The sequence below is a fragment of the Mobula birostris genome, chromosome 6, assembly GCF_030028105.1.
Source record: "Mobula birostris isolate sMobBir1 chromosome 6, sMobBir1.hap1, whole genome shotgun sequence".
NCBI lineage: Eukaryota > Metazoa > Chordata > Chondrichthyes > Myliobatiformes > Myliobatidae > Mobula > Mobula birostris.
The window spans coordinates 134,118,597-134,133,751 of record NC_092375.1 but is presented as its reverse complement, the minus strand read 5'-3'; the positions used below and the strand labels follow the sequence as shown (position 1 = coordinate 134,133,751).

Below are 15,155 nucleotides of genomic sequence, written 5' to 3'. Positions count from 1 at the left end.
CATGATGACTGAGGATGGGAGAGCCTGAGGAAAAAGTTAAATCAGTTAAAATCAGAGTGTTTACTGTCTAAAGGAAAAGATGTGAGGGAGATGGATACTAGAGGATATCGAAATGCACCATTCAATCTTCATGGGATAAAGATTAATACATCAAAAACAACAAACAGCTTCAGCCTCCGTGTTAGTCTTCATAATTACAGTATTGCAAATTAGAGCAACAGGTCAGAGTACAGCCTGCGTGCATATAAAAAATAACCTCTATTAAAATGATGCACTGCTCTGAAATTCAGTACAACTTTAGCGCCACCTGGTGGTTGGTGCAACTTGGGTATGATTTTACAATGAAGTTTATATTGATTACAATGATGTCTTTAGAAATAAAAATAAGTAATCTGAATTTTGAAAAAAATCTGAACATTTACAGATTTAGGCCTCTTCAGACATCAAGTCTTCTCCACCATTCAATCACGGCTGATGCATCCCTCTCAATCCCATTCTGTCTTCTCCCCGTAAGAACCTACTAACCTCCGCTTTAAATATACTCAATAACTTGGGTCTCCACAGCCATCTCTGACAATAATTTCCACAAATTCATCATCCCCTGGCTAAAGAAAATCCCTCTCATCTCTGTTGTAAACGTATGTCCCTCATTTGTGAAGCCGTGCCCTCTGGTCCTAGCCTCACCTACCATAGGAAACTAGCCTCTCCACATCCACTCTATCCAGGCCTTTCAATATTCAATAGGTTTCAATAAGATCTGCCCTCATTCTTCTGAAATCCAGCATGTATAGGCCCACAGCCATCAAATGCTCCTCATACATGAACCCTTTCATTTCCAGAATCATTCTTGTGGACCTCCTCTGAACCCTCTCCAATGCCAGCACATCTTTTTCTCAGATAAAGAGCACAAATCTGCTCACAACACTCCAACTACAGTCTGACCAATGCCTTATAAAGCCTCAACATTACTTCTTTGCTTTTATATTCCAGTGCTCACAAAATAAATTCTAACATTGTATTTTCCTTCCTTACCACCTACACAACCTGCAAATTAACCTTCAGGGATTCCTGTGCAAGGATTCCCAAGTTCCTTTGCACCTCTGATTTTTGAATTTTTTCCCCGTTTAGAAAATAGTCCACACATTTACGAGTCTACCAAAGTGCATGAACATAGACTTCACTACACCATATTCCATCTGCCACTTATTTATAATCTTTCTGAGCCCTTCTGCAGACTCCCTGCTTTCTCAACACAACCTGCCCCTCCAATATCTTCATATCATTCACAAACTTGGCCACAAAGTCATTAATTTCATCATCCAAATCATTGACATATAACATGAAGTGGTCCCAACACCAACCCCTGTGGAACACCACTCATCAGTGGCAGCAAACCAGAAATGCCCCCTTTATTCCTACCCTTTGCCCCCCACCAGTCAGCCAATTTTTCTACCCATGCTAGTATCTTTCCTATAATACCATGGGCTCTTATCTTTTAAACAGCTTCATGTGCAGCACTTCATCAAAGGTCTTCAGCATGCACTGACTCTCCTTTGTCTATTCTGCCTGTTATTTCCTCAAAGATTTGTCAGGCAAGATTTCCCTCTAAGGAAGCCATCGGCCTACCTTCTCATTCACCTGCATATACCCTGAAACCTCATCCTTAATAATGGATACAAACATCTTCCCAACCACTGAAGTCAGGTTAACTAGCCTGTACTTCCTTTCTTCTGCCTCCCTCCCTGCTTAAAGAGTGGAGTGAATTTACAATTTTCCTTTTCCCTGGAACCAATTTAGAACCTAGTGAATCTTTAAAGATCGTCACTGATGCCTCCACAATTTTTTCAGCTACCTCTTTCACAACTCTGGAGTGTAGTCGATCTGGTCTATGAGACCTATCTATCTTCAGACATTTCAGCTTCCTAAGAAGTACTTCTCCTTGGTAATAGCAACTACACTCACTTCTGCTCACTGACAGAGGGAAAGGCCAAATGGTTACTTTCTGTGACGCTACATTCCATGATTCAATGATACAAGCTTAACACAGCAATACATTCATGATTATCAAAGGACCTTCACATTCTTTAATAAAAAATGTCTTAAACATGACTAGGCTGAAGGAACGGTTAACGCACACAAAATGCTGGAAAAACTTAGCTGGTCAAGCAACAGCTATGGACAGGATAAAGTTCCAGTTTCAATTTGCAAAACAATAGCTCATCATATTGCATCACACAAAATGACTGCTGAGTAAATGAGGGTGCATGATATTTTTGTGCTTCAAATATTCCTGATAAACCCTGCAAAGCTCCAAAGGACACTCTATTATTGCATGCCACCAAGTGATTGCTGACCAAATATTCACACTGACAAAATGTCAATTGAAATTTACAATAAACATTTAAAATTTTTTTTTAAGTCAACCGAAGTTCAGATCTATACAGTGGAAGAGCTCTATTGTGAGCCTCAGCAGAGGCACTTCATCAGCAGCCAAAACACTTCTGAGAATTCGTGACTGGAAGCCCAGTGCTTTGCTGGAGAAGTATAGGTGTTATCAGAGATGTCTGGGCAGAGGCCTGCTTCAAAACAAAGGAAACTAATGTGTTAAGTAACTTTCACAATATTTTGAGAGCCCTGGACGGGGCAGAGAAAAAAAATGTATTGCCCTTTGATGGAAAGGTTGACTATCAGAAGACAGATTTTAATTGATAATGAATAAAACAGTAATTAAGAATAAGGTTTGTTATCCAAAAATAACAGGGATCTTGAATCAATACCTGGTTGAAGACTTGAAGAGCGATTGCGAAGCTATAGCCCAAAAGCTAGGCTATGGGAGTAATTTAAATATTTCCATGAGGTTGCATAGCCTCCTTTAAGTTCTTCTGATTAGAATTTCTCTGAAGAATTAGATTTAATATCACCGACATAGGTCATGAAATTTGTTGTTTTGTGATACAAAATTTGCTACGTGACAATAAATACATAAGTAGTCCAAAAGAGAAATGGCAAGATATTAGTCATGGGTTCATGGGCAATTCAGAAACCTGAATGTTGCTGATTTTTCCTTCCTGACCTTTTATTAACAAAGGCTCCAGAGTGACCTTTAGTCTCAAATGGAATATTGATTAGGTAATTCAACTCTGAAGTATCTTTTTCTTACTCTCCTATAATCAAAGACATGCAGTAATTTAATAACATTTAACTAATGTGCAAATTAAAGGCATATACTTGAACTGTTCATTCACATTGAACACACTGTCACTGCAATTGACAACAGATGGTTAACAAATCAACCTACTATAGCAACGAGTGGAAGGGAATGAGTTAAATATCAGCTTGCAAATACATTATAGTAAATGAATGCCAAGACTTCCTAATAAACAGAACAAATATAGAGATCAATTTGAACTACAGCTGTCAGTCCGGAAAATCAATTTCTGCTCATCGAACCCCTTCCGCTACCTGTTCTGGAGAAGCTGTTGCCATCAAATTAAATACATGGGGAGCTGGCATGATGAAACATGTTGGGCATGAAACTGACAATTTCATGAAGAACTGGAAGGGCTCTTTAAAAACAAAACACAAAATACACCAAAGAAACCCAAAAACCAAGCAACTGCATTACTCGGCCTTAAACCAGACTTCAGAAACACTGGCTTTATTCATTATTCAAACTGCATTGAAATGAAACATTTGGCATCATTTGTCAAAGGTGTAAGCACTATCGATAATGACTTTGCCATCAACTGATACTTCAATAGTAATGTCACCTTGGTTTGTTTGATATTTTTTTTAAACAACAGTAACAGAAAATCCAAACAAATACTGCCTTCCTTTAACTACCATCTTGCAAAACACATTATAGCAGACATAAATAGACTATATATTAACCCTATAATTTGTTTACACTTCTGGATCATCTCCATTTCTCTACACTGTGCAGATATCAAACAGCAAAATAAATAATGATAGAAATCTGAAATAAAAAGAGAATGCTGGAAGTACTCAGCATGTCAGGCCGCACCTGTGGAAAAAACCAGAAATAAGATTTCACATCAATGATCTTACAATTTTAATGAAAAAGCATTGACTCAAAACATTGTATTTCTAGCATTGCCTATTTTCTGCACAGATGACCATGAGTCATTCAACATGGAAACTGGCAATTTAGCCCTGTTCTGACCTGTGGAGGCACTGTTTATTCTGTATGCAGTTCATATGTATGAACATCACTTCCTGTGTGTAAGCTGCCTTTTACATCATTCCCTGTGCAGATAATTTGAACTTCAACTTGAAGCACACACAGTAGAAAGACATCCATCTCCATTCGCTCTTTATTTGCCCTTGAAACAGCAATATCTGTGAGTCTTAACCTTTCTTAATATTGGGAAACATTTAGTAGATGTACTTTGAAGGAAGTATGTTTATCGTTTATTGCTATTAAGCAATTCTTGCACCATGAGTTCACTCTGGTCTACATGACATAGATATGGAATGTTTCATGTGAATATTACCTCGGTTAACACTGATCTTGAGAATAATCAATAATATCAGTATAAATAGGCACACAGCATTTCTGTATTGAATCTAATACATGTCTTACTTAACTTTCTGTAGTTTCACAAAGTTTTCTCATTAGAAATCCCTGAAGAAGCTCGGGTGATTTTTGAGAAGGTGTTTAACTCCCTGCTAGCTTTGTATGCAACACACTGTGAGGGCGGTAGAGTGAAAGGATAAATCATCTTACAGTGTATGCTACAAATGTCAGTTTCCAACCCCAACAACGTTGATTGCCAAGCCCTGGAAAACAGATTAGAATGTGGTCCAAAATCAATTGCATCTTTGCAATGCTCAAGCAAAACCACAATTTGCAAGGGTGTAGCAAGAGTCTGCACCAAAGCTAAAGTGGCAAGAATGAGAGCAATGTATAGACATGGAGAGAGCATGTGCAGAGGCTACATTCCCACAAGATGGTGGCGCATTTGATTGCAGTGGCTTCTAAGGGGTCAACAAAGGGTGCTACTGTTCTTTTTAATGATCACAAGATCCTGTGAGTGAGGCATTAAGAACTTAAAGTACCCCTTTCAGCAAGCTGCTCATTGGCAGAGAAACTGAAGGAGCTGGACTTGGTGCAGATCATGCTGCTGCTTGTGTCAGAGAGGCTTCAGAGGAGTCAGTGCACGAAGGAGGCAAGCAGGTCTAATAGCGAGTGACCATCTTAGTCACTTTTATTGTGATTGCAAGACTCTTTTCGACATTGTTAATGTGGAATGCTGCAAGTTCAATTCACTGATATATTAGCAGACACCAGAGATGGTTGGCAGGGCAACTACGTGGCCTTGGTCATAGCAAGGACAAGGCCTCAAGCCACGGTGTTGCCTGTACAGGTTAGAGTCTGTGATGCCCTCCCAGTATTTGCTCGGCAAAAGACAAGTAGATTTGAGGTCAATTGCAGATTTCTGTGGCATTCATGGACTCAGGGCTTCAAGCCATGGTGTTGCCTGTTTACAGCCGCCAGGAGAGAGGCATCAGAGTCGGTGCGCTCAGCAGAAGGTAAGCTGTATTGTATCCAACTGCAGATTTCTGCAGCATACACGGATTTGGGATCTGGACTTTCTTTTGCGTGACTGTGTTTTACTGATACCTTTCACGTGCTTGCTACCTTCTGTTGTGGCGTGAACAAAGTCACCCGAGAGACACTGAACCTAGTGGATACAGAAGTGTTTATTTAGCAAAGACAAGCAGCAGGCTTCATAATTCAAGACACTCTTGGAAGAAGAGGCCTGCTTGACCCAATATTACATGACATTTTTATATGCTAAAGGTCAAAGGTAACAGCAGGACTATCCTATATACAATACTTTCAAATGTTCAAAGTAGAATTTATTATCAGAGTACATATATGTCATCACATACAACCCTGAAATTCTTTTTCCTGCAGGCACTTAAATTACATATAACTTTCAAATACCTCCTTCTTTGCAACATACTCCAGACACCCAGAATGATTGTTCATGTCTCCCGACTAGCCGCATTCATGCATATGCAGGCATCTAAGAGGAGTGTTTCTTTGTTAGTGATTGACCCTAAACCGCAGCTCCAGGAAACCCACTGTTCTAAGCTGCGTTTTAAATTCCATCTGCCATCCACATTCAAATCTGATGAAAGGCTGCTGTTGAACTTAATATTTGCTATATACTATGACTCCAGAATATGCCTGAATGCTTGTATGTGTTATGTGTGCTTTATGCTGTGTGTGACTGTTAGTACAGTATTTATTTTATTTTTTTTCTCTGCTAGATTATGTAATGCATTGAACTGCTGCTGCTAAGTTAAATTTCACGTCACATGCCGGTGATAATAAACCTGATTCTGATTCTGTATTCGTAGGTATGGTTGAATAGCAATTAAACCAATTGAATTGAATTAAGTGCACTCAAGTAAGAGCGTGAAGCTGAAGCTGCCTTAACAGAGGCAAAGGTATATGAAGCAGCTTACAGTGACAAGTCTATCACCAGAATCAGACATGCTTTGCCATCGCAACAGCCACTGTAGCTAACTAAAAAGTATGTCCAAAGGCACTTTGGTGATGAAAAAGACAGTGCCCCAGCTCTATAGGTAGAAGCTGTCCACACCACTCAGCCAATATGCCTTTCGCTTAGTCCAGGAGTTGACAGTCAAGGTCTACAGCACAGCAAAGACCCACAACACCCTCTTCTGCAGTTTCATCACAGCAATGACTTCAGTCTAAAGGTGCTACTACTGCCAATCCTATCTACGCAGCCATTGGTAGACTGAGCTTCCACCCATCCCAGGGCACACATATTGCAAACCAGTCTCCACAATGCCCTCATTCAGAAGCTGCAGGGGCAATAGATTTGGCTATGTATCTGGCTCATTAAGACCTACTCACTGCAGGACTAAAAGTGTTTGACAACTAGCCTGCCCAGTTACTCATCCTGGAAGTCAAGCTTTTGCAATGCTGTGGAAGGACTAAGTCTCAAACCTAGCGAAGAGCTAGATCTTCTCTGTAAGTGACTTGATGGGAAGACAGGGTTAGGGCAGTGCACACTGATAATGCAGCTACGGGTTTGCAAATGCTGTGGCAGAGGCTAGACAAATGCCATGGGCTCCAAAGGAAATTGAAGAACATCTTTTCAGCAGACTCAACAGCTTTCCAAAGCTCTGATACAAAGACCCACAGAAGCTACTGGAGTTTACAGATCTGTTGTCAGAACTACAAGCCGCAAAAAATAAGGCTTACCCACCAGAACTGAGCTTCTTGGACACTGCAAGAGGAATGAATCCTGTAGTAGAGAAACTACCAAACAACATGCAAGAATGGTGAATAACTGAAGGGTTTGGGTAAGCATCAGGTCCCCTATCCGCCACTTTTCTTCTTTGTGAAATTTGCTGCCACGCAGAAATGCAAAATGACCCTAGTTTTGTGCTCTCAACATCTGGCAGTGGCAGAACCTTATTCAAAGACAGGTCTCCAGCAGAAACATGGAAAACCAAGATCAACAAAACTGAAGTAGAAAATTCTGCCAGGAATTTGAAACCTCACTGAAATCTTCTCCTTTGAGTATTTCCCACTTTGCAGATGCAGACCTAGCTGCAAGTAAATGCTCCCAGACTACCTTTGCTTGGTTCCAATTTGTTTTCATAAAATCGGTCTTACCCACTTTATCATTGGTCTATCCCAACCTTTTCTCATAACCACTTTGAAAGACACAGAGTTATGGCTACTCTTACAGAATTACAGAGCCTTAACTGTCTAAAAAGAGCTACGTAAGCCTGTTTCAAAATTTTGTACTCAGAATGATGAAGTTTCTTTCTAACTAGCCATCACTTTTCTGTCAATACCTGCTGTCAATCCAGAAACTTTTTAGACTGGTCACCTCTTATTTTCTTTCAAACATAAAGAATAAATACTGATTCCATCCAATCTCTCCTAAAAACAGAGCCCTCTCAACGCAGGTCATCTGAGGCAGTCCTTGGGGTTGATGATGACTTTTTTTCCACATCTATTCCACTGATTTTACTTTGGCTAATGAAACCTAGGGGGGATTCACAGACTCTGCCGCGACTGCTTTGTGTGCAATAATGTGTTGAAGGGACTGAGTTAAATATTAGAAATAAACACAGTAGATGGATGCACTCCTGCAATTTTCCTTGAGTTTCCTCATAATTCTGCATGTACTTGTGGTCCTCAGTAACTTACTGGATACACCTGTTCCATTTTGATACATCATGAGCCTGACATTTGCCTTCCATTCATGTGGTCACTGAGTATTTCTATTTTTACTTCAAATTTCTTGAATCCACATTGTTTTGTGGTATTTAAAAATTATCCAAGACTCAACATTCTTCAGACATACAGTGGATTCCAGTTAATTGGACACATCAGAACTAGTACATCTTGGCCCAATTAAGTTGCTGCCCCAATTAGCTGGTGTCCAAAGTTCCACGGAAATAGTTAAAATGGTGTTTAAAAAAAGGACAAACTATCATTTAAGTAGCAAATTATGTATTTAAATAAAATATTGAACAAATTAGAACATTGGCAATACTACTACAATACTATAAAACTGTGTATTAGTTCCTAATAGTTATCGACGGAGGAATTTATCCAGTGTATGCTGCTGTGTTTTTTGATTGACTCTAAATGAACAAAATCAGCACGGACACCTAGTGCAGATAATAGACAGTCTTCAAACAATGCTTTGGAGAATTGCATCCTCCAAATTTTCATTTTCATTGTAACACTAAGATGATTGTTGATACCTCCAACTTCTTCGTAGTTCCTAACTTGTAGAAGTAGTGAAGTAGTTTCATTTTCAATCCAGGCTGTTTCTGATATCTCCAAGCCTGAATGCTTGAACTACAGAGAGCAAGACCGTTCTGAATTGTCTCATTGCTTATTTCTCACCAACTATCAGTGATGACAATCATTGCTTTTTGAACACAAACACACGTAACTGATGCTATTTAAAAACAGCTCTAAGCACAGTATAGTGTCTAACGGCCACATAAGTGCATGCAACCGACACTAGTTAGAAAGTGTTTGGTGACAGTTTCCTGTGCCAAATAAATGAAGGGAATCCTGGCTATTTTCTCAATTAGTTTTTATTCTTTAAGACCTGTCCCAAATAAGCAGCTGCCCTGATTAACCGATGGCCCAATTAACTGGAATATGCTGTATTTCATTTTTGCCAAATCACTCAAAAATAATTTGTTACAAAGAATGACGGAAACATGGGAATCTAATAAAGGCAAGCCTATTCAACCACATACTTTTTACTCGTAAACATAACAGCCAAAACAAAAAGATGGGAGATTCAAGGTCAGTACCGTCAACAAAGATGTGTTTAAATGTATCGCTGCTTAAAACTGACGGAAACAATACTGATTGAGGACAGATATGTCCTCGTAGGATTCCACAGAGGAAGCGTGGCTGCAGATCAGGGATACAAGTGATCTAAGGAAACTCTCTATACCAACCATGTCACTGGCAAATGTGCAGTCTCTGCTGCACAAAATTAATGAACTCAGAGCTAGGGTGCTGAATCAGGGGGACATTAGGACTGCATGTGTCCTTTGTTTTATGGAATCCTGGTTAACCCCTTCCGTACCAGATGCAGCGATTCAGATCGACAGGTTTACTATACACCATCAGGAGAGATCTATAGAGTCTCTCAAAAGCAGAGGTGGAGGAGTATGCCTCATGATCAACTCTTCTTGGTGCACAAATATATCAGTGCTGTCCCAATTCTGCTCACCAGACCTGGAATATCTAGCAGTTAAGTGCTATAGACAGTGATGAAATGCTTTGAGAGGTTGGTCATGACTAGATTTAACTCGTGCCTCAGCAAGGACATGGACCCACTGCAGTTTGCCTATCGGCACAATAGGTCAACGGCAGATGCAATCTCAATGGCTCTCCACACGGCTTTAGACCACCTGGACAACGCAAACACCTATGTCAGGATGCTGTTCATCGACTATAGCTCAGCATTTAATACCATTATTCTCACAATCCTGATTGAGAAGTTGCAGAACCTGAACCTCTGTTCCTCCCTCTGCAATTGGATCCTCGACTACCTAACCGGAAGACCAGAATCTATGCAAATTGGTAACAACATATCCTCTTCGCTGACAATCAACACTGGCACACCTCAGGGGTGTGCGCTTAGCCCACTGCTCTATTCTCTATATACACATGACTGTGTGGCTGGGCACAGCTGAAATACCATCTATAAATTTGCTGATGATCCAACCATTGTTGGTAGAATCTCACATGGTGACGAGAAGGTGTACAGGAGCAAGATATGCCAACAAGTGAAGTGGTGTCACAGCAACAACCTGGCACTCATCGTCAGTAAGACAAAAGAGCTGATTGTGGACTTCCAGAAGGGTAAGACAAAGGAACACGTACCAATCCTCATAGAGGGATCAGAAGTAGAGAGAGTGAGCAGTTTCAAGTTCCTGGGTGTCAAGATCTCTGAGGATCTAGCCTGGTCCCAATATATCGATTTGGTACATCAACAAATACACTCAAAAACTTCTATAGATGTACCGTGGAGAGCATTCTGACAGGCTGCATCATTGTCTGGTATAGTGGGGCTACTGCACAGGATCGAAAGAAGCTGCAGAGTGTTGTAAATTTAGTTGGCTCCACCTTGAGTACCAGCCTACGAAGTACCCAGGACATCTTCAAGGAGCGGTGTCTCAGAAAGGCACACGCTCAATGTTTCAGGAACAGCTTTTTCCCCTCTGCCATCTGATTCCTAAATGGACATTGAACACTTGGACACTACCTCACTTTTTTAATATATATTATTTCTGTTTTTTGCATGATTTTTAATCTATTCAACATATACTGTAATTTATTTGTTTATTATTATTTTAGTTTGGTTTTTTTTCTTCTATATCATGTATTGTATTGAACTGCTGCTGCTAAGTTAACGAATTTCACGACACATGTAACGTGAAATTTGTTAACACCTGATTCTGATTCGGGTTCTGAAATACAATGAATTTAAGTGATTTTTTAATGTATTGTCTACCACTTCAATTGTGGAATGGCTTGAGGGGGGGCGAACAGGGAATAAGCAACAAAGAAAGCAGTTTTTTCTCTTGAAAAGTTAACCTATTGTATGCTTGCCCTGGAAATTAATTATCTTACCTCTGCAGTTCTAATCTACCCCATCCATTATTTATATACACACATTCTTTCTCTCATTCTCCCTCTGTCCCTCTGACTATACCCCTTGCCCATCCTCTGGGTTTCTCCCCCTCCCCCTTTTCCTTCTCCCTCTGCCTCTTGTCCCATGATTCTCTCATATCCCCTTTGCCAGCTCCAGCTCTTGACCTGTCCAGCTCTTGGCTCCATCCCTTCCCCCTCCTGTCTTCTCCTATCATTTTGGATCTCCCCCTCCCCCCTCCCACTTTCAAATCTCTTACTAGCTCTTCCTTCAGTTAGTCCTGACGAAGGGTCTCGGCCTGAAACGTCGACTGTACCTCTTCCTAGAGATGCTGCCTGGCCTGCTGTGTTCACCAACAACTTTGATGTGTGTTGCTTGAATTTCCAGCATCTGCAGAATTCTTCGTGTTTGCACTTTGATAAGCTGTTTATTTCAACACTAATTGTGCTTTCTTTTCTTGCTCATTTTTTGTACCTTCAAGTACAAAGACGAAATAAGTTGCAGGCACTGCAGATTTTGGTTAAAATGTTTAACTGGACACAACAGCACTGAAAAGGGCCCTTTGGCCTATCTAGTCTGTGCCACACTATTATTCTTTTTAGTCCCATCAACCTCCACCTAGACCATAGCCCTCCATATCCCTCCCATCCACATATGGGTCACTGGACCGGCTGTGGTGACGACTGTCTTCGTGGCTCTGAACTCATTTCCATGAACTATAGTTCTGAATGTTATTTGTTAACTTTTTATTGTTTGCACAATTAGTTCTTTTTTTTGCACATTGAGTGTTTGATTTTTTTAATGGATTCTATTGGGTTTCTATGTTCTGTGGCTGTCTGTAAGGAGACAAATCTCAAGGCTGCATATACTATACTTACTTTGATAATAAATGTATATGGAACGTATTCAAGTTTCTCCTTATTACTGAAATTGAACCTGCATCCACCACTTCCACTGACAGCTTTTTCCACACTCTCACCACCGAGTGAAGTTCTCCCTCATGTTCTCCTTAAACATTTCATCTTTCAACTTAATCCATGATGTCTGGTTCTAGTCTCACTGACCCTCATTTACCCTATTTATATCTCTCATAATTTTGTATACCGCTATCAAATCTTCCCTCATTCTCCTACACGCCAGGGAATAGTCCTAATCTATTCAATCTTTCCCTTTCACTTAGGCCCTCAATGCCTGGCAACATTCTTATAAATTTTCTCTGCAACATTCTTATAAATTTTCTCTGCACTCTTTCCAGCTTAGTAACATCTTTCCTGTAGATAGATAACTAGAACTGCACACAATACTCCAAATCAGGGTTCACCAATATTTTATACAACTTCAACATAAGATCCCAACTCCTCTGCTCAATATTTTGACTTACAAAGGACAATGTGGCAAAAGCTCTCTTTACAAACCTGTCTACCTGTGATGCAACTTTGAAGAAATTATGTATCTGTTTTCCGAGACCCTCTGTTCTACCACACTCCTCAGTGCCTTACTGCTCACCATGCAAGTCCTACTCTGCTCTGTCCTTCCGAAGTGCAACACCTCACAGTTCTCTGCACGAACTTCCATCTACCGTTTTTCAGCACATTTTTCCAGTTGTCCAGATCCTGCAAGCTTTGACAACCTTCCTCACTGTCCACTGCACCTCCAATGCTCCAAGTGTGGTTTAACCCAGTTGAAATTTTTAGCCACCTACCCCATTCAAGACTTTAAAAGAATTTAACTCCTTATGTCCAGCTCATAGACTTTAAATAATTCAGTAAAAAGAGAATGAATGTTGGTGTATTAACCCTGCTGCTTCAAAATCAATTTTCTTCATCTTATGTGATCTTCCATACAACAGCCACTCTAATCTAAACATTATAATTCAGATAAATAAGCATAAGAGTTTGTAGAATCAGTTGGTATTAATCTGATTCACAAATACTTGCACAGGAAAACAAGACACAAATAAACTCTTACAACAAAGTTGTGCCTAGACCAAAGTGCTTTTGACTATTATGCTTTGTGTTGAAAAATAAAGATTAAGTAATCCAGATTCAAACTTAAATTCACCTACAACAATGTAACTGAAAGTAATAATTGCTCAGAATGGGTAGTGAGCATGTGTTTGTTCATTCAGAGTATGCCTTGGAGTGGTAGACTGAAGTCTTGGGGCTGCCACGTTAAACCATGAAACCCGATTTAGCCAAAAATACTGTTTCCCAACTAAAAAGTATGGAACAGCCAAATTGCTGAGTTGCCCATTGAACAGACATGAAACAGATTGAATTATTCAGCCTAATTTTCCAGGCTGTGAAAGCACATAAGCAAGCTTGAAAAAGCAATTGAAAGTTATTCCCAGCATAATTTTTCAGGGTGTACTGAAGCAAATTCCCTGGCAACCTTGACATGCAATCGTGGCTCCACGAAAAGTGTTGCAATGGTTTGTGAAGATCGGTGCAATTCCAACATCACGGTACAAACTCGGGCGTTTTAACCTTACCTTTTTTACTGGATGCCACGGTCTTGCAGTCTTCGTCATCCAGCTTTCTAACCAGCAACTTCGGATCGATCTTGGTACCAGCGAAGATCGAAGTCGACAAGTGATCAGCATCCTGAGCGACGAACAGGAGAGAGTTAGTGCAGAGAAGCTGAAGGGAACTTTCCCGAGAGCAGCTCACAATCTGCCGGCGTCTCGTCTGGTTTGGGCCGGAGCTGCCTCCCTGCCATCACTCACCTTCTTCAGCTGACTTCTGACAGCCGCGGAGAGTGGAAGTGGTGGCCAAGACAGAGAAGAATCTTGGGGAGGCTCACTCTCCGCCTTCGCCGACCCCGTCAACTTCACGGCAGCAGGGTGCAACCTGATCCGAGCCCGCTTCGCTTTCCCCACCATTGCCGTCTCCGTTGTCAAGGGCGACACACGTGCCTGGGCCTGGTCCGACCGCTAAACCTTCCGACCCGCCAGACAAACTCGGGCAACGGTTTCGGGTCCACTGGTGGGGACGGATCTGTTTTGTGGAACACAGGCTGGAGAGAATCGCTGGAAGCTCAGCTCTAGTTTGTGGAGAAGTGGGGGTTGTGGCAGGGTCCGCACCCACGTTTAGTTTCTATGGACAGTGGTGGATGGAGGTGACAACGAGTCACAGACGGTTCCCGAGTTATGAACTGGTTCCATCCTTATAGACGTCGATTTTGTTCTTGTCGGAAAATACGTAAAATCAGTCGATCGGGTAACCAGGCCTCTCCAGCGTTGTTATCCTTAGTCTGGCCTATTTGTGAACAAACAGTTTTATTCTTAACTGCGTCAGAGGGAACAAAAGGAAGGATTTGCCAAAACCCTTATCACGATGTCTCAATCAAGAGAAAATCTGCAGATGTTGGAAATCCGAGCAACCCACGCAAAATGCTAGAGGAACTCAGCAGGCCAGGCAACATCTATGGAAAAGAGTGCAGTCGACGTTTCAGGCCGACTGTACTTTTTTCCTACAGATGCTGCCTGACCTACTGAGTTCCTCCAGCATTTTGTGTGTGTTGCTCACAATGTTGCAAGCAAACTTAAGGGGACTGCTGCTCCTATCATTTTCCTTTTTTCTCTCCACCCTTCCCTCCTTTCTTTGCAGCTTAAAACCCATTTAATTTATATCTTATGATGACACTACATTGATTGCCTATCTCAAACAATAACAAGGTGGCCTACAGGGAAGAAGACATCTCTGGCACAGTGGTGTCAAGAAAACAACCTCTCCCGCAGTGTCGCAAAAACAAAGGAGCGGGTTGTGAATTACAGGAGGAATGGAGATGAACTAACCCCTATTAACAGCAATGGATCTGGGGTTGAGAGGGTAAACAGATTTAAGTTCTTCAGCGTCCACATCACCGAGGACCTCATTGGTCTGTACACACCAGCTGTGTGATGAAAAAGGTGCAACAGGGCCTCTTTCACCTCAGACGGTTGAGGAA

General features: G+C 41.1%; 1 protein-coding gene across 1 annotated transcript in view; it reads right to left on the bottom strand.

Annotated features, from left to right (window-relative positions):
* Positions 1 to 14,398, bottom strand: part of slx9 (SLX9 ribosome biogenesis factor) — a 118,741-nt gene extending 104,343 nt beyond the window's left edge. The window contains exons 1-2 of the mRNA XM_072261373.1: positions 13,933 to 14,398; positions 13,699 to 13,810 (exon numbers count right to left, since the gene is read on the bottom strand). Of these exons, the coding sequence (XP_072117474.1) occupies positions 13,699 to 13,810; positions 13,933 to 14,088 (268 nt within the window). The 5' untranslated portion in view covers positions 14,089 to 14,398. The remainder of the gene's footprint in view (positions 1 to 13,698; positions 13,811 to 13,932) is intronic.
* Positions 14,399 to 15,155: the final 757 nt, after the last annotated feature.